Raw genomic sequence first — 26,998 nt, 5'->3', positions numbered from 1 at the left:
AGTATATGTATGCATGTATGTGTACATGTGTGTTCATGTGTAAATATACATGCATGTGTGTACATGTGTGCATGTATGTGTGTGTACGTGTGTGTGTGTGTACATGAGCATGCATATGTACTATACAGAGCACTCACTCTATTGTTAAGGCTTCTTTTAGTGTCACTACGTTTCACACACTATAGCAGAACTACCTCACTACCTGACAAGGGGCCTCCAGGGTATCCTTCATCTATCTGCCTAGGTGGCTGTGAGCTTCTAGTTAGCTCTTGACATATGCAAAACTGGTACAGAAAAGGAACATGTAAAACCAACAATTTGTTGTCATACCTAATTTTTTTGGGAGGGGGTGTTTAACTGGCTGAGCCTACCTTCTGTGGCCAGGCAGTTCTCCCAGTGGAGAGATAAGGATACCAACCCACCCATAAAACCTTAGACCCAAAGTGTATCCCACCTACGAGATGTACAGGGACAGAGACAGCAGACCGAGGGAATGAACAACCAACCAATGACTGGCCAGATTGAGACCCATCCCATAGACAAGAACCAATCTGACACTGTTAATGATACTCTGTTGTGCTTGCAGAGAGGAGCCCAGCATAACTGTCCTCTGAGAGGCTCCACCCAGCAGCCGATGGAAAGAGATGGAGGGGCCCTCAGCCAAACATTAGCTGGAGCTCACGGACGCCTGTAGAAGGTTGGGGGAAGGACTGAGAGACCAAAAGAGGATAGGAACTCCACAGGAAGACCAACAGAGTCAACTAACCTGGAGCCCCGGAGACTGAACCACCACCCACAGGCTGGACCCCATGCCCCTCCCCCACCACACACATAAGTAGCAGATGAGCAGCTTGGTTGTCATGTGGGTCCCTAACAACTGGAGACGGGGCTGTCCCTGAATCTGTTACCTGCCTATGGATTCTGTTCCCCTAACTGTGTGGCCTTGTCTGCCTCAGTGGGAGGGGATGTGTCTGGTCCTAAAGTGACTTGAGGAGCTGGGGATGGGGGAACGTAGGGGGGCTCCCCTTCTCAGAGGAGAAGGGGAGGGAAGTGGAGGGAGGATCTCGGGGGGGGTGGTTCTAGGAGGAGAGAGTGGCTGATATTAGGATGTAAGTAAATCAATTAATTACTCAATTAATAATAATAAAGATTGTAAAACAGAAAAATTTGACTCAGAATAATGTTTTTTTAATAAAATTTCTATTCTTATTCCACTTCATTGACATCAATTGTTCTGTCTACATCTCAGCCTCCACCTGAGCAGTCACCAACCACTGAGCAGAAACAACAATGGGTACTTGCTTGCTTTCTCCCCCCTTTTTTTTTTTTAGGTTTATTTATTTTATGTATGTGAGTACACTGCAGCTGTCTTCAGACACACCAGAAGAGGGCATCAGATCTCATTACAGATGGTTGTGAGCCACCATGTGGTTGCTGGGGATTTGAACTCAGGACCTCTGGAAGAGCAGTCAGTGCTCCTAACCACTGAGCCGTCTCTCCAGGCCTTTCTTCCTTTTTTAAATGCCAGGCTTCACAGTGAGCATTTTGCTTTAAAAGATGAAAATGGAAGGAAGTTTGGGTGTTCTAGATAAAAGATGAAAATGGAAGGAAGTTTGGGTGTTCTAGATAAAAGATGAAAATGGAAGGAAGCTTGGGTGTTCTAGAATATTTTTGAAGGTGAAACAAAATGAGAGAAGGGGCGGAGCAGAGTCAGTCAGGGAGGTGAGCGTTCTCCTTTGGCCGCAGCTCTGAACTTTTGAGCGTTACTTTATCCCTGGGAACACTGTTCACAGTTTCCAGCAATACTTTCGCACCTGGGCATCCGGTGTCCACATTCACATTTACATTCCAGAGCCACCAAATGGGTTTGGAAGTCACACTCAGTTCAGGTTTCCCATAGCCACCCCATGTAAGCGGTGGGCCTGACTGCCCATGCTCTTTATCTGACCATGATGCTGGAGCATAGAGAACTGCTCTGCACCACCAGCCTCTAACAAGACACTGAACGTCCTGAGGTACAGCACGTACCCGGCTAACTAAAAGCAGGCGGTAGAGACAAAAGCAAAGGGGTGAATGTTTTCACGAAAGAAATACTGATATTTTCACGAATGAAATACTGGAATACCTATGTGTTCACAGTCTTAAGCAAAATGGGGAATTATAAATATTTAAATATACAGAACTGTGTAATAAGGACTCAGTGGTAAAGGACCGGGCTCCAAGCCTGATAACCTGAGTTCACCCCTTTGAAGCCCCATGGTAGAAGTGAATAGGTCTTGCAAGCTATCTTTAGACCTCCATTTGTAAACTGTGGTACACATTTGTGTACACACACACACACACACACACACACACACACACACACACACACACACAGAGAGAGAGAGAGAGAGAGAGAGAGAGAGAGAGAGAGAGTAAAATTACAAGAAACTACAAAAAAAGCATCAAGTATGCCAAATTACCTCAGCTTCATTCAAAAGTGCTGTTGCCTGTCTAGTTGTGGGCACTGCCTAAATCCCAAGGCTGATGCACCAAACAGAGCAAGCCCCACCCCATGTGGCTCCAGAAAGTCTTAGGCACAACAGACCCCATCAGTGATCTAACAAGGGAACTGTGTGTCCAAATGGGTAGGGATGGAATCCAGTACCTAATTCAGCTTTCAAACTTGGGAACCTGCACAAGAATTTGGCATAACAGTGAGAGGCTCACCAAGGCAGTTTGTTTTACAAGTTCATTGTCCCTCCATGCAAGAGGGTGGAGAGCAGATGGCAGAAGCCTAACACAGTTCAGTCACATGGGCTCTAGCAGCTCAGGATGAAGCACAGATTGCTTAACCTGCAGGATTAAACACTGAGCGGCTAGAGAGATGGTCCAGGGCTAAGTGCACTGGGCACTCATGCAGATGAGCGGCTAGAGAGATGGTCCAGGGCTAAGTGCGCTGGGCACTCATGCAGATGAGCGGCTAGAGAGATGGTCCAGGGCTAAGTGCACTGGGCACTCATGCAGAGGACCTGGGTTCTATTTCCAGCATCTACACGATGGCTCAGGACCAGTTCCATGGTACCTGATGCCTTCTCCTGGTCTCGGCTGGCACTGTACACACATGGCATATATGTACACATGCAGGCAAACACACATACACAAGACATTAAAATAACCTGGGCTGGAGAGATGGCTCAACTGCTAAGAACACATGTTACTCTTGCAGAAGACCTGGGTTCAGTTCTTAGCACCCACGTCATAGTTCATAACCACCCATAGCTCCAGTTCCAGGGAATCCAACACCCTCCTCTGATTTCCATGGGCACCAGGCATGAGCATGACACACATGTACACATGCAAGTTAACACTCATGAACATAAAAGAAATAAATAAATAAATCTGAAGAAACAATTTAAAAAACCAAATCTTACACACACCAACTCCCTGCCCTGCCTTTTTAAGGAGTTGGGTGAATGAGTAATAATTTTGCCACATGCTCTAAGACAGAAGTTAACAAGCATTCTGCAGGGGTCCACGCAGTCATAACAGCACCAGCTCTCAGGGTCACAGGATCTCTACTACAAGTTAGTTTTATTATGACTGCAGCCCGACACGTAAACAGATAGGCAAGGTCATGTACTAATAAATCTTAGTCATGTAAAATAGGCTGCAGGCCAGATTTTGCTACAGCTTGCCTTTTAAAAGAGTCTATGCCTATATAAACATTCCCAGTGTGTATGTGTAAGCTTATATAAACATACCCAGTGTGTAAGTGTAATCCTGTATAAACATACCTATGAGTGGTAAACCTACATAAGCATATCTAGTGTGTGTAAACCTGTATAAACATACCCGGTGTGTGTGTAAGCCTGTATAGACATACCCGGTGTGTGTGTAAACCTGTATAACCATACCCAGTATGTGTGTAAGCCTGAATAAATACAACTAGTGTGCATGTAAGCCTATATAAACATGCCTAGTGTGTGTGTGAACCTATAAACCTACCCAGTGTGTATGTGTGTGCGTGTGTGTAAAATTCTGTATAACCATATCTAGTGTATGTGTATAAATCTATATTAACAGGTATAGTGTGTGTGCGAGCCTGTATAAACATGCCTAGTGTGTGTCTAGAATTAAGGTTACTAATGTGGTAGAGAAGGAAATGAGGCAGGTCACCATCATTACAGAGTAACAGCACTGCTTTAAACATTTATACCCAGACTTATCTTTTTCCAAAATCTCAAGTAAAACAAAATACTGTAATGTAGAGGAAAGAGCACATGTGAGAAGGCCAGAGGCCAGACTGTGCAGTTGGCCCTCTCCTTCCTCTTGTAGGTTCTGGGGTCACCAGGCTGCTTCACCTACTGAGTCATCTTGCTGGCCCAAAAACTCATTTCTAAAAAAAGAACCATTTCAAGAAACAAAATTGCAGCGACTAATGAGTTTCTTCTACCTGCACATAGCGAGAGGGATAGAGAAACGCTACAGGGAGTGAAAGCCTCCCATCACTGGCAATGGCGCCACACGTGGGTCAGGGATAGAGGGATGTGGCTGCACCTGGCTCTAGTCCTGACCTAACTTGCAGAGACAGACGTACCATAATGAACTCATGGATCCGCCATGGCAGGCGGTATTGATGACAAAGCAGGCAATGGCATTCCCATTTAAGGTTATTCTTCAGCCTACGCCCACAAGTTAAACTCTGGAGAAATCGGTGTCTGAGAATTACGAAGGCGCTCTCCAGACACTCCCACCCATTCCACGCTGACAACTTCTCATCACAGAACCATCGCTGCCTCTTTGACACTATTCGGAAAAGTAACGAGATGCAAGGAAAGGGGGAGTGGAAAGAAATGTCTTTGCAATGTCCACGATGCAGAGGAAATAAAAAACTCACCTCGGTGACAAACAGGCTCTGTGCTTCCTCCTCTGCATTTGCAGGGACCGTGGAACGTACGTAGCGCCCCTGCCGCCTCAGGATGGCCGTCTGTGAACAGAACAGAGAAGACCTGGTGAGGACTTAAGGCCAGGCTAACGGTGCAGCTGATGGCCCTGCAACAAGGCCAGAGCCTGCGAAGTCCCTCCAGTCTCCCCTGCAGTGAGGACAGAGGTCACTCACAGCGAATGCTTTGACAGTCTGAAGTGTCCACGCCTGGTCTAGGTAGCCGTGCAGGCTCAGTCAGCACCAGTTACTAAATGAGTCTTTAGACCAGGAGCCCCTCCTTGCCCCTGAAGATCACAGTCTTCTTGCTTCAGGAGATTCCAGGCTTACAACATTTTAAATTGTATTAGCATTACACATTGACTGCACATAACGGGTCTCATTATGCCATCTCCATACGTACATACTACGCACTGCGACCGTGTTCACCGACATCTCTGTGACCCTCTCTTGTCCTTTCTCCCGCTAGCCTCTCTTCCCAGACTCTTTAAAAAAGCAAACTAACGAGCAACAACAGAACACCTCAGAGATTTCTATGGCAGAAAAGGTGTGACAGACATTTGTTTCCCGAGTCTGGCTTTCTTCTCTTACCACCAAGAGCTCCATATCTGTGAAAACACGGTGCTGTTGTGCATCATGGCTGCAGAATGCTCCACTGTGAACTGCAGCACAGTTTCCTCATTTGCCCAGGCTGATCTGGAAACTGGCTGTTGCGAGCAGTTTTCAGGCATCTCTGCAGTTTACAGACCTCAGTTACCCTACATACAAACCCCCAGGACGGAAGCAGCCAGATGCTGGGGGAAGGTCTATTTTTTTGATTTCCAAGCAGCCTCCATGCAGACTTCCACAGTGACTGCTCTAACTCAGTCCCAGGAACACTGAACATCGGTCCATTTCTCCCCCAAAGCATCACCACCACTTGCTGCTTACTTTCTTCTATTGTATTCTGTGTGCTTGGGTGTTTTGCCTGTATACATGTATGTGCACCAAATGCATACCTGGTGCCTGCAGAGGTCACTGAAGCTGAACCTGAAGCTCGGGTTGCAGATGGTTGTGAGCTTCCACATGGACATGGGCGCTGGGAATCGAAACCAGGTCCTATACGAGGGCAGCAAGAGCTCTTCACCCTTTCTCCTGCCCCTAATTTTTGTTTTCTTAATGATAGCCACTCTGACGGGGGTGAGATGGAATCTCAACCTCATTGGTTTTTGTTTCCCTTGGTGAGCACCTTACACTTTTTTTAAAAAATGTATTTATTGGCCATTTGTACTTCTTCACTTGAAAACTCCTGAGTTTGTTTTTTTCCCATATTAATTGATCATTTAATCTGGAGATTAATTGCAAAAGATGGAGGAGCAACTGGCAGAGGCTCTCTGCACTGTAAGCAGGCAGCTCACTGCTCTGTGGACTGCTCCTTCTGCTGTGTAGTTTCTTGAAACCCTATCTGTCACCTGATGCTATTGGCTGTCCTGTCCCTAAGTTTCAGATTTCCAAGTCTTGCTCTGGGCGGTCTTCTCCAAGGAGCTCCCCCTGCACTTGTTTGTCCCATGTCAGGCTTTGGGGGATGTCTCAAAGCCAATGTGCAGACGGTGGCTTCCTTACTATCGAAAGCGACATTTGTATCTCCCCATCCTCCACCCCAGCCCTGTTCACGTGAATCCTTCATCCACTCTGCCTCCAGGGAGCGTCTAAAACCCAGGGTCTCTGTTTATAGAAAATATTTCAAACAAATTGTGATCTTGGTTGCAAAATCATTTCCAAGTAATGCTACAGAAATATATGATCATATACATGGGAAAGAGGTACAAGCACTTCAAAAAGCCTCAACACAAGATCATGTCTACCCAGACTGCCAAACCTGTTCTGAGCCAGCCATGATCATGACAGAGAAAACTGCCCATCGAAGCCTGTGCATCTCAAATGGGGCACATGCTGTGTCCTTACACACTGTTTCCTTCCCTTGATTTAACTTGGCTCTTTCTACATCTTAAAAAGCTAACTACACGTGTGAGACCTTCGACAAACGGCTCATCTGAAGAAAAGATGACCGCGACCAGTGTCATCTCCAGCCCATTTCTCATTGGAACACAAGGAAGAAAGAAAATTTGCTGCAAAGAATTTCACACTAGAATTATGAACACAAGAACCTGTCATTATGTGACATTTTCCCCTAACACCCTTCTTGGGTGAGAAAAATAACTGCCAGTGGGTCTTTTAGATTTTGTTTTTTAGATGAAGGATTGCTGTGTGTGTATGCTCTCATCTGGAAAAGAAAACAACTTTCTATCAACAGAGAGAGACTTAAATCCAGGCACAGTTATTCTCATGTATAATTCTGGAAGGCTAGGGCAGGAGGATTGCTGTATGTTCAAAGTCAGACACATACCAGAGCAGTGTCTCCAAGAGACAGAGAGACAGAATGTGTGTGTGTGTGTGTGTGTGTGTGTGTGTGAGAGAGAGAGAGAGAGAGAGAGAGAGAGAGAGAGAGAGAGAGAGAGAGAGAAAGACTGACTTGATTCAAATTTGCATTTACATAACAGTCATTGTGATCAATTCCTAACTGATTTTGACCAACTACACTCTGCCCAGATGCAAATGTTTTCACCCTCTAGGGACTTCATTCAAAAACAAGCATACAACAAACCCATGTCAGATGGCTTCTTCAGCACTAACTAGCATGTGTTATTTTTTAGTATTTCTTGAGCTACATTGTATCCTTTTGAGATCTCCTCTAATGAAGGCTTCGGGTGGCTGGACTTCACTGTAGACATGCTGCTCCAAGACCACAGGTGAGGCCTATTTCCTCTTCCTCTGAAAACAGGCTGGACTAACAAAGTGCAGAAGTCACTGCGCACATGCCAAAGGCAGCCTTTAGGAAGGCAATTACACCCCCTTCCTCTTCCTAAGCTAAGCTGAGCACCATATGAAGAATTCTGTCTTTGCACCTGTCAGACCTCAACTTCATGTGGTGGACATTGGGTAACATAGAAACTCCATTGTCAAAGGGCAAAGAACATATGTCTATGATATGTGTCAGACACACATGTGGCTGTGAACACTGTCAGTCAGGAATGGGAGGGATGTATATAGTACACCCACCGGAAGAGTCAAGGATCACAGTGGAGGAGGGAGCAGGAGGAGGGAGCAGAGAGGCTGTTGGAGCCAGGGCTGACTGAAGGGGAATGACATGATCAGTGCCCTCATGAAGTTACAGTGCACATAAGACCCAACCAGCTGGCATTCTAGCATGGAGAGAGGAGGGCTCATAGTTCCATCTCTAGCCGAAGAGTCACTGAGAGTTGGTTAGTGCCGGAGGCTCTGGGTTAATCAGCTTTTTTTAGGGGTGTAGGTCCTCGTTGGGTGATCACACTCCAGTGAATGGTCCCACATCCACGCAGGTTCAAGCAGCACAAACTATGCTCCAACTGAACTCCGTGGTTATATGGGTTATATGGGCATGAAGTTGAAGTGGGATGGGGCTGAAGGTAGGAAGATTTAGGGCAGAAGTAAGGGTGAATATGACCAGGATACATTGTATACATGTAACAAAATTCTCAAAGAATGTTTCTAAAAATTCTTCCTTGAGAAACAATATCAGATGGCTGTGATAAAGTCCATATTATATGGAGAAAAAACGTCCCACTCTCCCAAGGCAGATACACCACATGAGTGGGGAGGCCATTTTAGATGCGACCTCCCTAGGTAAAAGCTATAGCAGAAGAACCACTGAGCTGAGCCTGGACTGGATTCCGAACTGTGAGAAATAATCCACTACTGCTTTAGTTGCTAGGCTTGGTTGGTTGGTTATTCATCCTGATTGTGAGATTGCAGGCGCAGCTCTACAGTACAGCTCTGAAATGCTGTACTAGTCATACAGAGCATTAAGGACCTGGTTCCTACAGTCACCTTCTGCTCAATCAGCACCCTAAAGTAATCAAGGTAAGAAATAAATATCGGCCAGATCCCAAGGGTAAGCTGAGATGAAAAACATTCTACCAATCATTTAAAAACTCAGCATAAATAATTACTTATCTATCCAAATCTTGTCTGGGTCCTGACCTTCCTCCAGATATGGATCTATTATCTAATAAACAGATCTAATAAAATGGATCAACATTTAATAAAACATATCTGTCACTCTTACTGAGTCTGATGAAGGAAGTCTGATGGAGGTTAAAGGAATAAGCCCATCTACACTCAGAAGATCACTGAATTCAGGACAACATTTAAGGTAGTTTATCTAAAAGAAAGATGTTGAAACTAAGGTTTCAGGTAGGGAGAGATAGCGCTGGTGATGGTGACAATGGCAAAACCACACGCCCTTTGTTAAAAAGTTAGGACTGGATAGGGAATGGCTCTTTAAAAGCCCTTTTGCTCCTTCAATAAATCTACGGTTATCCTTCAAAAAGGGGATTACAATGCCTTAAAACTCCACAAGCCTGGGATAGATGGTGACTTCTAGAAAAAAATGTATTTGTTCTGTAGAAAACTGCCTTTGAACTCCAACTGACTTCCAAGTACAGAAAGAACAGGGCCTGCATAGTAAGAGCATCAGGTTAGAGCCCCTGGGGGCCTGGTGACTTGTCACCAATGGGTGGGCACCATTAGTGTCCCAAGCTCTCCAGTCCTCACAGTCTTCACTGAAATCCAGCCACAGTAATCTGCTTGTTTATAACGTGCTTCCCATTTCAACCTTCCTCCTGGGAAAAGATGCAAAGCCAACAGCAACACTTAGATTTTTTACCATACTTTCCAACGCACTTCAATAAAGTAGTATTTTGCTTTTCTTGTGGAGTTGTCAAATGAGTGTCAATTCCCTTCAGTCTGACTAATGCTGGCCACATTAGTCAAAATCTTGTCTACAGACCCGAAAAGCTGATTTTTGACCCTATAAATTGTTGGCCTTATAACAGCGTCCCTGAGACTTGTTTTAACAGCTGATTCCATTATCCACCACCATCAGGCACATGCCTTTCCTCTGAGGCCAAGAGACATCTCTTCCTACCTATGAATGTTTCAAGCATGAGTAAAACAGTCCAAGATGAAAAAAGGGCAACTGCTCACCATCCATTACTTGCATATAGGCTTTTCCTCTTAAGACAAAAAACTCTGATCCATTACAGAAATGAGTCTTTCAAATGCTATTTTAACCTCTCTATAGATTTTGTGTATTAAAGGTCACATTCAGACGATAGTCTACTCTATGACAAACTAATTAATGTTAAATTTCTATAGTTTCATTTATTAGGTTTATAAAGAAGTCCAAGACGGTCTCCTAAGAGTTACACTCAGTGAGCACCTGGGCCCTGGAACAATGGGTGGAGTTTCTTTCTAGTACTGTATGATTCTGTGGGTTGTGTGGAGAGCTTTTACCATAGACAGGCTGGCCTGGAATTGCTAATACTCCACATGAGCCCTTAGCTCATGATCTTGCTTCAGTCTGAGTGCTGCTGAGACTAAAGGTGTGCAATGCAGGGGTTTTCTATCCCATTATTATCGGCCAGAGGCTGGGCCTGGTCTGGAATCACAGCAAAAATGGCAAGAACAGCATGGTTTTTCCTCTTTTTGCAACATTTGCCTAATCTTTCAAGAGGGATGATCCAATCTGAGATTAAAGGAATACCCCAAGTATACAAATTTAAGGGAATGAGAAGAATTTAAAAATAAATTATGGATTTATCCTTCAGGGGACCTTGAGGACTGGGTCCAGGGCGTCTGTGTCACCCAGAGATGCCCAGGTCCCTTATCCTAGGTGGGTTGTGCATGCAGCCCATGCTTACTCCCCTGTGTAGTTATCAACTGTCTCTCATTACTTCAAACACCTCCTCCAACACCAGGCGGTCTGAAGAGCTGAATGCTATGCCGTTTAGAGAACAGCAAGCTCACACACCCTTCTTTTCTCTGAGTATTTTCAGCCTGATTTTTGAACCCACAGACAGAGAGTCTGGGGACCCGATCACATCTCTATCCTACTGAGGAAACCTCAATATGAAGGGGGAATGGGGGTTTCATACTACGGACTGTGGTTGTCATGTGATGACCACAGCAAAGCATGGTTAGCATCTTCAAGAGCCACTGAGATGGAAACCTCCAAGTTCAAATGCAACTGAGAAGAAAACGTCCCAGCTTCTGGAAGCAGGAGCTCTCGTATAGTTCCTTAGGTTAAATACTGGCAGCCTTTGACACACAGAAATCCTTAGTTACCTTGTCCAGGGACAGACAAGAGTCTCATGAGGAAGCCCACAGAACCACTGCAGTAGCTGAAACAGAAGAGAAGGCAGTGCATGGCCCCTCTGAGGCACTGTGAAGGGCATGTGTATAGCTGGGACCCCCAAGACAAACTTCTCATGGTCCCAGACCTAACAAGAAAAGTAAAACATACACCTATTTCCCAGTCTGGCCTGAAACTTAGAAACTCAAGTGGATTCTTTTTACTTTAAGAATTTATCTGTTGATTGAAATGATTCCCTCCAAATACTCTGACACCCCTGAGCTACAAGGTCATCGTTGGAAACTTCTGGGCTATTTGAGCCAGCTTTGTGGGGGAGGTGGGAGGGGGACGGGACATAGAGAGGCAACAGGTGCCTTACCTGGCAATGCCCTGCCCTTACTGCCCCAGGACCTGCACTCCTGTCTTCTGAGCTTAAACTCAGCTCCCCATTTTTAAACCAACCCAAGTCCACACCCCAAGGGGGATGATGAAGGAGCCTAATTCACACGTGACCTTGAACCCCTTACCCCTTACCCCACCAAGAAGCTCAAGTTTCCAAGGAGGAGAAAGGTGAGGTCTGACATTTCATTAATCTTCAGGTTGTGGAATCTGAGAAGGGACACTGGGAAGGCTTTGGAACCCTGGAGGTTCACCTTTGCTCGGCTGACTGTGTAATTCTGGGGAAAGCCTGGACGGACACACACACACACACACACACACACACACACACACACACACGCACACCACACTTTGCCACACGCACACACACACACACATGGACACGCACACACCACAGACACACATGCACACACACACACACACATACACACACACATGCACACACACACACACACACACACACACACACACACACACACACACAGGAGCACACACACACGCAATCAGGCCTTCTAGGACCTCCAGTTCCCTCAGTGGCTCAGAAATCCTCTGTTCTGTGAACATGGAACTCTGAGCCCCACTCCTTCCCAAGCTGAGTCCTAGCAACTGAACCGTGAGAACCAGACAAGGAAAGAAAAAAAGAACAAAAACAAAAACAAGAATCGACTTTGCTTTGACTTACTTTTTACCACACAGATTAAGATAAACACTACTGCCATGGGCACACAGTTGTGGCATCTTGATTTTTCCAAACCTCTCCCTTCACACAGGGCTGACTATTCACTAATCACTTCATGATGGCCTTCAACTATTTAAAAATACTCCTGATTCCTGGTGGGGAGCATGTATATCCACTGGGCACATAAATCACGTTTTCTGCGATTTTAATTAAAAGCCTGAAACAAAAGGCCCACCCTTTCCCCAGGGACCCTGAGAACAATGAACTAAAGCAGAGATTCTGGAGAAGGGGCAGGCTGTAACCTGAGCCCTCTGCAGGGATAGTGACCAAGTATTTGTCTCCTCTGATCCAGGAGCAGAAAGCTGGGATTGGTCTCTCTCAGGCAGAAACAGACACCAAGGACAGACAGGAGAGGGAGTGTGGCTGCTTTCCCAGTGGAAGGGAGGTGGGATACCAAGCAGACAAACCAGGGTGGGGTGGCCTTGCCTCAGCCACTACTGAGACACTGGGTCAGAGAGCAGCAGCAAGGGCTTTCTAGGGCAAGGTCTTATGTAACCTAGGCTGACCTCAAACTCACTAGGTAGCCAAGGCTAGCCTTGAGCTCTAGCTCCTTTTGTCTCCACTCCCAAGGGCTGAGATTATAGGAATGTGACACCACACCCAAAAACTGTGACCATCTTTGCAGAGCCCGCCTAGCAATCTGTTACACAGCATTCCAGCCTTGTCATCATTTTGGCTTTATTTATAGAATTATCCCTTCAGACCTCTGCACACCTGGTCTTCAATCTGCATTGAAAAGGACATCACCTGCTAGGTGCACAGTAACCAGGGGAAGAGAGGGACAGGAGCACAAAGCACCCCCAGGCCACCCAGAAGACACTGGCCCAGCCCCCACTGCCTTCTCACACAAAAAGCCCTGGCTCGATTTTTTAATTATTAATATGTTCAGCCAGCCCAAAGGAATGCAGCACCCACATCAATGTTTTAAAGTTATCTCCAGTTTCAACTTACTGTCTATACCAGGATGGCTCCCGACCACCCCCGCCCCCACCCCCACCCCAGGCCTGAGGCCAACTGCATGGTGTCTTGTGTGTCTCTCTCCCTTTGACGTCCGCTGGAAATGCCATGTGGCTGGATCGCTCTGTACGTTAAGCATTTTTTTTTTTTTTTTGGATGCAGTGCAACACTGAAACCGCAGCAGCAGAGGACTCTGGGATCTTTCCAAGGATCTGGAGGAGCCATTTGTCTCCGAGCACAGGAGCTGCTCATGAGAGGCCCCAGCACCAAGCTCGAGTAGAAACCCACATGGTGGAGGGCACCCCACACCGCACCTCAAAGCTCCTGTGCAGGCCGTTCAGTAACTCAAGACTCTGTTCATTTCTGACAATGCCATCCGCAGACGCTGGCCCAACATACATGCACACACACATACACACTCATGTGCATGCCCCCCCCCGTCTCCATGTTTAATTCATCTGTAATTAAGGAAATGGATAAGCTTGGGACAAGAAAGGGGCCCAAAGAATTTCATTTAGTTTCTGAGGAAAGTTTAAACTCCCAAAGAGGAGCAGGAGAGATGGCTCAGTGGTTAAGAACTCACGTGCTCTTTGCAGAGTTCAATTCCTGGAAGATTACTAACAACTGTCACTCTAGCTCCAGGGACCCAACGCTCTCCTCTGGCCTTTTCAGACAAGAGCATACACTTGCATAAACAATTTACAAAACAATAAAATCGTGTTAAAAACAAAAACAAAGAAAAAGTTCCCCAGGGCTGAGCTGGCTCAGAGGTTACAATTCTGTTCCAGCAGAATTCCCATTCAGTCACCAACATTCCCGTCACAGCTCAAAACCACCTACCTGCAGCTTGGGGGAATCCTACACTTCTAGCCTCCGCTGGTGCTTACACTGAAAAGCACATACACATACACAAACACACTGTATCAACAATTTAAAGATAATTCTACAACACCAAGAAATCCAAAACATCAATAAAAGACTGAGTTACAGACAGCGCTAGAGAGGATGAGCCCCACGGAGGCCGAGGAAAAGTTCATTCCCGAGGACTCTCTGAGGTGCTGTCACCTTCCAGTGACTGTCTGGGAACGGGGCAGTGGGAGTGGTGTCTCTCTCCCTAGCTACTTGTGACCCTCAAGTTTCCATCCTTGAGCCCGACCACTCACTCGGCAATGGACAGAACCAAGAGTGAAGTGAGGATGGCTCCTAAAGGACATCTCCCCTGTGGTTTTGTTTTGTTTTTATGGAGCTAAGATCAACCTGTGGTGTGTGTGTGCGCGCTCACACATGCTAGGCTAGCAGCTCTAGCTATAGACTCCCCAGCCTGGGTCCCTGCGGCACAGCCTGACCTTCTGTGTCTGTTCCTCCTCTGTCATAAGCATGGTTCTCACCAAGGCTCTGGGTGCCTGCAGTGATAGTCTGTCCTTTACTGCTAACCCTGACATCTCTTGGGTTCCCAGGCTGCTAGCACTGGATACCCATGGACTCTGAACTTCATATTTGTAGACCAGGGTCTCATGGGGTGTGATTTATATGATGACAAGCATGCGTTAAACCTCCTGCTTCTTGGGCTGGAGAGATGGCTCAGCAGTTAAGAGCACTGGCTGCTCTTCCAGAGGTCCTGAGTTCAATTCCCAGCAACTACATGGTGGCTCACAACCATCTGTAATGGGGATCCGATACCTTCTTCTGGAGTGTCTGAAGACAGCTACGATGTACTCACATACATAAAATAAATAAATAAATCTTTGAAATGAACTCCTTAAGAAGTCTTTTTTTAAAAAGGAAAACAAAAAACCTCCTGCTTCTTATGAGCACCCACGATACACTCGTTCTCCTCTCCTTGCTGTTCAGTAGTGTGAAATCAGGGTTCTGTTCTCTATGTGTGGCCCTAAGCACCAGGCAAAGCTGGGCCCCTCATGCAGGTTTCAGGTATTAAGTTAAATACACACTTTCAACCCAGGTGCACAGCCGAGAGACTGTCAGAGAAGCCACTGCTGCCTCCTTGTTAAGTGGTTAAAACGTAGTCACTTCTCATACTTGAGCAGAATGAAATGCTCGTATCCCTAAAGGCCTGCCTAATGCTGATTCAGAAACTCTATCTAGATTTCCCAGGTAGGTCCAGCCCCAGACATGAACTAATATCCCACAATGTTCACAGAAAGCTGCACTGTTGGGCAGTGAATTATAGCTCACAAAATTGCAAGGATTTTACACTAAGGACATTTTTAGTAAAAAGTTAAAAACAAAGTCCCGAGATTACTTTATTGAAAAACGTACACACACACACACACACACACACACACACACACACACACACACACAAGCACATGCACCTAGGGAAAAACAGTGTTGAAATGGTTTCTTTTCCAAAGGGTAGATGGGAAATGAGATCAGGAACCTCCAGGCCTTTGTAAGTCCTGGCACTCGGCTTCCTCCTCAGGTTACTGGTTTGTAGAGCATTATGGGTTGTGTGTACTTATAAGAGGAAAAGAAGGGTTGCGGGGGACAGGAGATGGGGATAGAAATCTGGATGTTACTGACAGAATGGAGTGGCCACATTTCCCCAGAGGAGGATTGTCCTGAATCTGAACACCTCCTAGAATCATCGATCCCTTCTATCCTCACTTGCACCTTAAATTCTCTTGCGTTCTTGGTTACATAGCAAGTTTGAGGTCAGTCTGGAATACTTGAGACCCTGTCTCAAAACAAACAAACATGATACCATCCCCAAAACAAGATATGAAACAAAACAAAATGTACCATAGAAACGTTATCCCACAAACTAATATCCCACAATGGATTCTTCTTGTTTTTGAATATAAACTAATATCCTGCATGAATGACACCCTGATGTTGCACGCAGTTCGATGATTGACCACTGTACCTCCATGTTTAGCTAGAAATCCTACAGCCACAACCCTTTTAAAGAATGTGGTATAGCTGGGTGTGGTGGTGCATGCCCATAAGCATCTCCTTCCCCACAAGTAAACACTGTGACATCTTGTTGCTTTATTCATTCATCTGTGGACAGACATCCTCTTCCTCTTCCAGGAGCTGTACTCACGACTTTCAGGTACATACTCAGAGGCAGAGTAAACACTCTCCTTTCCCATATACCCACAGCTTACACTAGACACCGAACCCTAACTTTTATGAAATGTGAGTGGGGACCCATTAACTGCCTCCAAATATCCTTTCCAACATTTACTGCCTTTCGTGCACTATGACAATATAAAATTATACCTAGGGTCTCAATGTCAGCTTACCCACCTGGAACACGCAAAGGCAGCACAACGTCTATGTGTGTGTGTGACCATCTGTACATAGTTGGCAGACATCTATGCCGAGTTCTATTACTTTAAGAGCTGATTGCTGCTGCTCATCAAAGGCTACCGTTGCATTCTCGTACACGGTACTCACTGTCTAACCCCGTTCCTAAGCTTGTCGTCCCCGCTCTGTATGAGAAAGGCCGCTTTTCCCTGACCAACTGTGTTTACAATGCCTCTAGAAAGAGTTATTAGGATGCTTCTACTCTATCAAAATGGAGACAGGAGGAATCTGTGGCACTGCTAAGTCATGAACTACACTGTAATTAGACGGTTGATATCATCACTGTGACAGATCAACAAGAAAGCATGGTGTAAATGTCTCTCCAGGGACAAAGTGGCAGTCTCTATGAGAACAGTGTCCAAAGTCAGTGTGACCCACCACTACTGCCAGGACATGGGCCACGACCGACATTCAAACTCCTTCTACTTTGGAACAATTTCCCTGAAACAGAAAGCAACACTTGTTCATTCATTCCTGGCCAGAATGGGGACGGTGAGGCTCTTTGTCCCTTAGAATATTACAGAAACGTTTTTGGGAGAGAGAGGTGCGCAGATTTCCTCCAAATTGTAATCTTTTGACTCTACGTTGTTTGAATACCTGGGTCCTTTGTCCCTGGGGGGAAGATGACACAAGACACTAATGCTGGTTTTTGTTTTCTCTCTTAAGTAACTTTTTTCATGTCTATAAATATAGCTTTTCATTCTTGGTCGAAGACTAAACAACAAATTTACTCCTTAACGCCAATAAACAGACTCTGGGGGCCTATGAAGCTTCTGACAACCTTCGCCTTTCTCTGAGGAAACTGTGGAGAATACAGAACAGCACTGAGAACCTCTGAGCAGACCGCAGTGGTCCTGGGTCACTAGGGAGATAGTTTACCTTGCTCCTTAATAACCTCAAGGCTTCCTGCCTGTCACATAGCTGTAGGCTGAAAGCCGTCAGACAGCAGGGGAGGCAGGACCTTCCTGAGTGTTCCTGCTTCCCTCCAAGGAAAGATACCAAGTCCTGCTACTGGGACCGACTTCACAACGCTGCTCCTGCCTCTCGGCCCTTTTCTCTGGGAACCTGAAATTCAGGGCTTTTCATGGCAGAATCCAAAGTTGTCATCCTACAGGATACATGGCAAACCTCTGCTGCTCCCCAGCAGATTCTAGAATACCTGGTTTAAAAAACAGCACACTAGGCTTGCAGGTGTGCACCTCAGTGGTAGATCACTTGCCTGGCGCCCTGGGTTAATCAAAAAATTTGATTCAAAAATCTAAAACAAATTATCTAAGACATAAAGGCACTTGTACCCTCTAAGTTACCCCAGAGTATAATATACATGCATACATATATACATATATAAACATATATGTATTTATTTTTAACAAGAAAAATTAATCCCACTAAAATATGATGTCATCATAAGGTACACAATCATACAGCTTTTCTTTTAAACCCACTACCCATCATATATGCAGGTAAGCACACTACCCATCATATATGCAGGTAAGCACACTACTCATCATGCATGAAGGTAAGCACACTACCCATCATGCATGAAGGTAAGCACACCACCTACCATACATGCAGGTAAGCACACTACCCATCATACATGCCATCCATCATACGTACTAGGTAAGCCTGTTGGTCTGCACCCCCAGTCCTCTTTCTACTTTTTATTTACAGATAGGGTTCAGGGTGGCTTTGAAATCATTCTGTGCCTTAGTTAGTCCTTGAACATGGGATCCTCCTACTTCTGTTCCCCAAGTAGCTAGGAATGCAGAGACCTGTGCCACTAGGACTGGCTCTATTCCCATCTTTAAAATCATAAATTCACCAAACAGTCATTCAATATGTAGAAAAGGGTGTATGATCAAATCTATACCACAATATTTTCCAAGATTTCTACACCAACACAGATCTATTGATAGTGACAGTCACTGACCTGGAAGTCATCGTAAGGGAAGAGGAGCATCTCCCGCAGACAGTCGTTCAGGATCTGGGTCTTCTTCTGCACGATGACATTTTCGTAGTCAAGTGGCTCAATCAGCTTTGGCTTTGCCTGGAAAACCAAGGAAGTCACATCACTGAAATGCTCTCACTGAAATTCCCTCACTGAAGAAATGCTCTCACTGAAGAAATGCTCTCACTGAAATGCTCTCACTGAAGAAATGCTCTCACTGAAGAAATGCTCTCACTGAAATTCCCTCACTGAAATGCTCTCACTGAAGAAATGCTCTCACTGAAATTCCCTCACTGAAGAAATGCTCTCACTGAAGAAATGCTCTCACTGAAGAAATGCTCTCACTGAAGAAATGCTCTCACTGAAGAAATGCTCTCACTGAAGAAATGCTCTCACTGAAGAAATGCTCTCACTGAAATGCTCTCACTGAAATGCTCTTAGGCACACGGTCTTGTTTGTGTGAGACAATTTCACATTGTAACTCCAGGCCAGCCTCAATGCTGCATTGTGGCCCCGAGCCACGATGGCTTCTTAGTAGTCATCATGGCTTACGTGAGAAAACTGCCTTCTTAAGTGAGAGAACTTTATGCATCTGGACTCTAATATTTCTCAACTTTTCACTTTAAAAAAGGAACAGAATGAGAGAAAAAGTGTTTTCAGAGGGGAGCGAGCTGTCATGTTGCCCTGTCCAGCCAGAGTGATGCTTATGCCGTTGTTTAAGCAGCAGAGAAACCTGCACTCTGGTGGGATTTTCAGCCGTTTCAAACATGAAGACAGTGCGGTCCTACGAGCTGGAGTTGCAGACATTAGAAGGAGTATGGAGGCGGAGTGATTAATTCATCTCCCAGGGCTTCCTGACTGTAGGCTCAGGGTGACCAGCTGCTTCATGTTCCTGCCACCACAGTGTCCTCCTCATACTGCATTTCCCTCTATACACTTGGCCCCTCACAGAACCCAGGTCTGCTGCTGTACAGGTGTCAATCACACTGAAGGCCAGATGGTGGGAAGAGGAGACGGGGGGCACAGTGGTCAGCGACTCTGTTGGGTCAGCGGAGTTAATGCACATCGAAGGCTGAGTCTGGCAGAGCACAGCACACACTACATGTTCCTTGCTATTATAAAGACACTTCCATCACTGCTTGCACGGCATGTCCTTTCTCCCTTATATGCTTGACTCTACCCATATGCTCACAGATAATTCTCTCCCTCCACTGACGAGGGACATGTGAAACAACCAGTCAGGGACATGTAGAAAGACAGAAGGACAGAAAGACAAAAGGCCTAAAGAGAGAAAACCATAATAGAGATGACACTGCTATCCAGGGCTGAGCCCAGAGCTAATATAAAGAGATGCTCACATTATCAGCTGAACTGAGTACTGATATCGTTTGTGTCAGGGAGGGCTGAGAACACAAGGGGTGTGGGCGGGGAGGGGAGCGAGGTGCCCAGAGAGCCTCTCCTGTTAGAGTAACTCCACCAGGGCAGCAGGCTGTCAATCAGAAGAAGGCCGGTAAGTGGTCTGGTGTGTGTAGTTATTCCAGGCAAGATGGAGGTGAATACTGCTAGGGTCTGGAAGGCCCACTGCTTACAAAGGGTTTCCTCACCAAGGATAGAAGATATGTCTGGTATCCAAGTAGTCTCACAGGAATGGCCTGACTCAAGGGCCGTGGGGTCAGAATGGCCTGGAGAAGTGTTCCTCACTTCAGTGGACATGTGAACACAGGCTAGCCACGGACAGGAAATGATGGCTTTTCTGAGGTAGAGAATGCTGTAGCTGCCAATGAAGAAACATCCCTACTGTGCATGGACTCGAGGAGAGCGGCGCCTCCGTGCCCTGCCACTAACTGATCTTCTGGGCCTTCTGGACCCCTCCCTCCAGCACGTGCCTGCTTGGACCAGAGGCCCAAAGGTGATCAAACCAGGAAGGCTTCCCAGTACCAGGGAACTGGGATGCCTCTGGAAGTCAGATGATCCTGAGAGTGATCACCCACAAAATTGTTCACTTACAGCCCAATACAAGGTCTTGCAGGGTTAAGGGAAGAGCAAGTCACAAAAACGAACAGAGTGGTCTCACTGTGTTCTTCCCCCAGCCACAAGGACTTCCTGTGGAGTTCTAAACATTTCTTCTGTCTCAGTTACACGTGAGATCCTGAATGCCACTTCTTAAAATAGCAGACAGAGGAAGCGGCAAGTCTTGATGGGCTCTCTCTGCGAAATGAGAAGTTCACCATTCCTGCTCATGAAGAATTTAGGACTTTCCTTGACTTCTCTTCATGAGGACGAAAGCTATTAAACCACTGAGATGAAGTCTCATAAAACCCCAGTCTGTTTCCAAGACATCTGCTGGAGATGGGGACAGGGCAGGCTGCGCTTCTGAGCCAGGGGCTAACAAACTCGGGAACCCTCCTACGCTGTCTGTCCACGCACACAGGACTCCTGCTTATTGACTGCTACCTCCAACCTCCTTAAGTTGCTGGGTCTGAGGCCTCCTTGTTTCCTGCCACTAGGGTGAGCATGGAGCACCGGCAGGCTCCCTTTCTGGTGTGCACACACTATTGTCAAGCTGTATCCCTGCTGTGTGCACCATGCCAGGCCTTGGGACAGGGAGGTGAGGAGGGTGTAATCTCTGCCCAGAAGTGTTCACGGCCAGAGAGACAAGATGGTGGTAGAGACCTGGGATGGGGCTTCTGACCCGACAGCAAACCTGACCTGGTCCAGTGAGGTTATCTACCTCCCTGAAAGCTAAGGCATCTGTTAGCTGCCTCTCCTGAACCTAGATCTGGCCTGGCATGGTAGAGAACCACCTCATTCACTGTCGGGGATGAATGAGGCACCCACAACATGGTGCTTCCTGAGGAAGCTGCTGGAATAGAATGAGTCAGCTGAGTTTAAGGGTGGACTCCAGGGTGCATTGCGCAGAGGTGCAAATGAATCTGGGGCCACCTAAGGCTCAGAAAATTAGAGCAGGATGTGGTTATGAACAGGTTGGTTGACCCCCAGCCCAGTATCACAAGGCCTAGACAGGGAACAAGCCTGGGATGACCCAAGCCTGGTTCACATGGAGGGAGGGCACTGCACCCAGTGACAACCCCAGAGGCCCTGGTGCCTCTATGAGCAAGTAGATGGAGGAGAGATGGAAGAGAAACAGAAGGATGTGGGTACAGTGAAGACAGGCAGAACTGGAGACTCGGGGGCAGGGAGGAACAGCCTGATGTGAGGAGCTGGGATGCCTCCTACAGCCATGGTGAGGTCCTGGCCTGTGCTGTCCCCCAGGGCCATGTCTGGGTGCACGGCCCTGTAGCAACAGGGGTCTGTTACTACCAAAGGCCAGGCAGGTGTCTCTGGTGTAGGCTGCCACCTAAGGCTGTGTTGATGTCTAAAGGCCGTACAGAGCTGGACACACCCCTCTCCTGAGGATCCTGGGAGAGTTGGTCCCCAGATGACGTGAGAACAGGAACGGTGACCCTGACCCTCAACAGCTATAGTACTCAGGAGAACCAGACCTGCACCTCACCCAGGAAGCATAGTAGAGCTGGCCCTGGTGTCAGGGGTTTCGGGGAGCTGGCCCTCAGGGTATGAGTGTGGGAGAGCTAGTCCTGCCACTCCTCTGCTGGGGTGGTATGCACAAGGGAGAGATACCTCCTTCTCAATAGGAGAGCCAGCCCTTGAGGTCAAGAGAGCTGCAGAGCTGGTCTTGCCCCTCCCAGGCTAGAACACTTGGCAGAGTGGGCCCTGCACCTCATTTGGGCAACACAGTAGAGCTGGCCCTGCTGGTGTGAGCGCAGGTGAGCCAGCTCTGAAGGCATGGAAGCAGGAGAGCTAACTTACTCTGCCCTTTACTGACTGTGGCATTCAGTCAGCAGGCTAGGGCAGTGCTGGTGGTGTGGGTGTGGAAGAGGTGGCGGGCTGACCAGTCCAGTCCACCCAGGACCAGACGCAGGGCTCTATGAGTTGGCCCACCCCAACCTCAATCCCACCTGTAAACTGCTGGAGCTTGTGAAGGGGCCAAGACTACAGACCCGAAGCTGCAGGATCTCCATGGCACAGAACCACAGGATATCCAAGAGGAGTCCCAGTGAGCATCCAGTGTTGATAGAGAAGCGAAGCCAGAGGCCTCAAACCAGACCAGTGACTCACTGCAGTGAACATTTGCAAGTAAAGACTGAACAAAAGGGTATACTGTGGGGCACACACCCTGTCATACAGTACAGACTTTTTCTTTTTGGGAAATGAATGGGATTGGGGTGCATGATGTGAAATTCACAAAGAATCAATGGAAAGTTAACAAAACAAAACAAGAAGCTGGTCCCAGCGCCAAGCCCAAGAGGAAGCTAAAGAATTCAGCTCCATCAACTTATGACAGGTTCTCCTTGGGTTTAAGGAGTACAAGAACAACCAGCTGCTCCAAACGGTGGGCTGAGGGGTGGGGGTTGGAGAGGTGAGGGGCAGGGCTGTGCTGCACGAGACTGGAAGACACAGACAGGCCAGGTTACTGGGAATCCAATGTGAGGGTGAAAATACCTGAGGACTTCCTGCAAAGCCTGAGGCGGACAGTGAAACTGTGAACCGAGGCTTGAGGACTAAGAGTGTGAACCAGCTTCCTCTGAACCAGGGGGAGACACTGGAATCCAAAGGAATGGCTCCTAATGAGGAGGCCTTGCTCTGCTTTGTTCTCAGTCTCCTCTCTAAGATGCAGGCCAGGGGCTGCTCAGCCTGGGATGCTCACCTCCAGTCTAAAGTATGCAAATGAGGCAAAATGAGGCTAGGAGAAGATGGACTGCAAGAGGCCACAGGCAGGAGAAGCACGGGGACTGAAACACAGACACACCGACACACAGACACACAGACACACACACACACACACACACACACACACACACACACACACACACACCCTTCCAGCAGGGACACAGCACACACACACACACACACACACACACACACACGCCACGCACGCACACACACGCACACACACCCCTTCCAGCAGGACACACACACACACACACACCTTCCAGCAGGGGACACTGACCTCCCATCACCGAATGAGAGATGTGTTCCTCTGTCCACTGCCCACGGCATTAAGAACAGAAACTGTCAGCATGCCAACACACCTTCAACCCTGCTTTCAAGACTGAGGCTGGAGTTTCAGGCTGGCCTGGACTACAAAGTGAGACCTTGTCTCAAAACAAAACCAACAAACCTCTGAGATCACAATAAACATGGCACAATCCCACTGTCATTCAGTAGCCCAGAGTCTTCTCTAGAGTGCTCATTAGCATGTATAAGATGGGAAACTAAAGTAGGTGTGCGTGAGTGTCCCCGTCCACACTCGCATGTGCGTGCCCATGAGTGACGGGGACTGCAGAGTCCAGATGCCTGCCCTGGAACTGGAGTTACAGGGGGTTGGGAGCATGGGTGCTGGGGATCCAACTCAGGTCCTGTGTGAAGCAGTCTCTCAATCACTGACCCATGTCTCGAACCCCCTTGAAGTCCACTGATGGAAAATAGTTTAGAAACTTAATTATGTAGCTGTGGTGCTTGGATGAGAATGTCCCCCATGGACTGAGATGTTTGAATACTTGGTTCCTGTTTGGTGGTGTTTTGAATAGGTTGAGGAAGTTATCTTTGCTGCAGGAAATATGTCACTGGGGGTGGCTTTAAGGTTCCAAAGCCTGGAGTCATTCCCAGCGAGCTCTCTCTACTTCCTGCTTGTACTTCAGGATGTCATCTCCCAGCTCCAATGTCTCCACTTCATCATCATGGGCTCCTTAAGGCCCCAGTAACCTTCCTTCTCTAAGCTGCCTCAGCCGTGGCACCTTGTCACAGCAGTGGAAAAGTGACCGCCACGGTGTACCAAACGCTTGTGCAAACATCTGGACTTGACGACCATGCACTGTAGCCCTCCCGTTAGAGATGTGTTCCCGAGAAGCAATGGACCATCCTGAGTCCCTCAGGAGCCTGCAGCCCTGGCTCCGGGTTCTCCCCTCAGCTCCCACCAAACACTGCAGGCAGGCACTGTTCGTTTTCCTTTCCACACTGTGATAAACACAGGAGGCAAACGAGAGCTCATCTAAATGTAGATCTGAAGGTTAAAGCACAAGATTTGAAGACTGTAGCCCAGCACACGGGAACGCCAAACTCTCCTGGAGTGGGGTGGAGTGGGGAGATCTGGGCAAAGCTGACATCGATACCAATCACCTCAAACTCACACAACCGCTCCCATCGCTGCTGTGCTCAGTGGGGATGCTGCTGAGAATACTGATGAGGAGAGGGAGACAAGACAGGAATTTAGGAAACGTACTCCCTGCTCCATGCCCACGAGTTACAGTTACGTGAGGAAAGAGTGCTAGGCTTGTTCCCTGGCAAACAGAGCTTCGGGCACTGCCTTTCCCTGACCCCCACTGTACTAAGGCGAGGGGAAGCCCTGTGTAACCCAGCATGCTCTGCTTCTGCAAGTTTTCTATAGGTGAGAAGTGCTAGGTGATTCCATAATAGATCTAGACCGTAGACTCTCTTTCTTACACAACCTGTATTTTTTTCCTCATTAACACCATAGCCTGAAAGTTATTAATTCTGAGACAATGAGGTCACAAAACGGCTCTAAAAGCTCTCATTTCCAAGCAACCTACCCTAAGTGATGGGGGCTGAGGTAAGTGTCCACACATTCTGGCTCACGAACAAGTTTCTGAAGGCTTACAGGCAAAAGACAGCACGGAGACCAGCTGTGGGAGAGCAGGTATTGTTGGGAGCCCCCAAATATCAAGTAGTACTGAAGAGGTCCGTGTGGATTCATCTTAGCAGTGGAGGAACTCTCAAAGCTCAGCCCCGGGCATCCAGCATCTGCATCTGGAGCTTGCATCTGGAAATGCAAGCCCCCAGGCCCCTGAATCAGCAGCTCTGGGTGGCCCAGCACCAGCTCACCAAACCCTCCCGATGATTCTGATGCCACCCAACTTGGCAAGAACTCTACTAGGCCATCTGTTCTGGAGAATTCCGTGTTAGAAAGTGTTTTTCAAGAATCCCCAGCCCTACTGCCTACTGGCCTAGGAAAATGGAAATTTAATTCACCCTTATGTGTCCTCTGGGGACAGAGGCATGATTCAGCAGCTAATGTACAACCTCTGTACAAGGCCCTGGACCCACATGAAGAAATGACAATTGCAAGTTGTCATCTGATCTCCATAGACATGCAGGGGTGAGTGTACGCACACACAGAATTAAATGTGATTTAAAAAAAAAAGTATAAATAAATAAATATTCCTATCTACAAAGTGACAATTTCTATTCTTGTTATCATGTGGCTATTCAATACATGACACTTTGAACAGAGCAGCGGCCCATCACATGGGTTACAAGTGATCCCGGTTAGTTCTCTGCCAGTGAAATGAGCCAATTCGAGCCAGATTAGAATATATTAAAGACAGGTTTATGGGAAGCTGCTCTTGAATGGGCTAGTTCACTGGCCCCAAGGAAGGAGGCTGGGGGCAGGGATCACCAAGTGGGGGGTTCATCAGAAAGGGAGGGAGCACCCAAAATGTCTGGACTATATAGGGAGGAGCCTCTGGGGATAGGCTGGAAAGTTCAAGGTTGGAGGGAGGGTATGCCAGGTAGGGCCTGCGGGATGCTGGGAGAACCTGGAGACCAGGTCTGCTTTGACATGTAAAATATGCAGCTCAGTCCCTACTAAACCACACAGCAAGCATGGCCAGTGCAAACCGAGCAGCCAGTTCAGTCGGCTTCAGAACAACCCTACCCTTCAGCTGCACATCTTTGCCAGGCTACATTCACCCTATCTCATAGAACCAGCTCAGGGGAGTCAGATGATAACCCCAAGGCACCCCAGCTCACAGACGCACGAACCCAATGCCTCATGCCTCCAGTCCACACTAGGCCATGCTCTCCTGCACAAGTGCGGGGCCTTTCTGTTCAGTGCTGAGCACTGCTGGGCTAACCCTGTACCCCTGAGGTTTGACAGCCTCACTCCACAGAGAGAAAGCAGGGTGCCCTCGTGTCCCAGATGAATATCAATAATCTAACTCTGAAGTGCCCGCTCAGGTGCATGGATACACACAGATGCTATCAGCCACTAGATCTCACTTGCATGCAAGCGAGCGCTTAGGCGTGAACTTCGCTCAGAGCGCATGGATTTACACTAACATCATTTGTTTTCTTCCTACAGATTCACGAACACGTTACCTCATCCAGCGACTGACCCCGCTCCATGACACATTCCTATTTGGAGACTGGATGTGTAAATTTATGGACAAGTAATATTTAGTGGTATTCAGTAAGGTGGCTACTAGCTACATGTGACTGCTGATTATTTAAAATGGCTATTCTGGGGCTGGAGAGATGGCTCCGTCAGAGAAGTGTTCGCCTTGCAACATGAGAAGCAGCAGAACATGGTGTCACATCTATAATCCCGGGCTGAGAGGATGGAGGCAGGAAGGTCCTGAGGGCTTTGCTGGCCAACCGGCCTGACCTACAGGT

At 47.3% G+C, this 26,998-nt stretch overlaps 1 protein-coding gene across 5 annotated transcripts in view; it reads right to left on the bottom strand.

Annotated features, from left to right (window-relative positions):
* The window catches only part of Dock9 (dedicator of cytokinesis 9), a 256,367-nt gene that overhangs the window by 127,359 nt on the left and 102,010 nt on the right, over positions 1–26,998 (bottom strand). For all 5 annotated transcript variants that reach the window (XM_032917515.1, XM_032917513.1, XM_032917510.1 and 2 more), the window contains exons 2-3: positions 18,491–18,607; positions 4,880–4,969 (exon numbers count right to left, since the gene is read on the bottom strand). In XM_032917515.1, coding sequence (XP_032773406.1) covers positions 4,880–4,969; positions 18,491–18,607 — 207 coding nt within the window. The remainder of the gene's footprint in view (positions 1–4,879; positions 4,970–18,490; positions 18,608–26,998) is intronic.

Source organism: Rattus rattus, chromosome 12 (genome assembly GCF_011064425.1).
Source record: "Rattus rattus isolate New Zealand chromosome 12, Rrattus_CSIRO_v1, whole genome shotgun sequence".
NCBI classification, from domain to species: domain Eukaryota; kingdom Metazoa; phylum Chordata; class Mammalia; order Rodentia; family Muridae; genus Rattus; species Rattus rattus.
The sequence above is the reverse complement of the archived record's forward strand: the minus strand, read 5'-3'. Positions and strand labels throughout refer to the sequence as shown.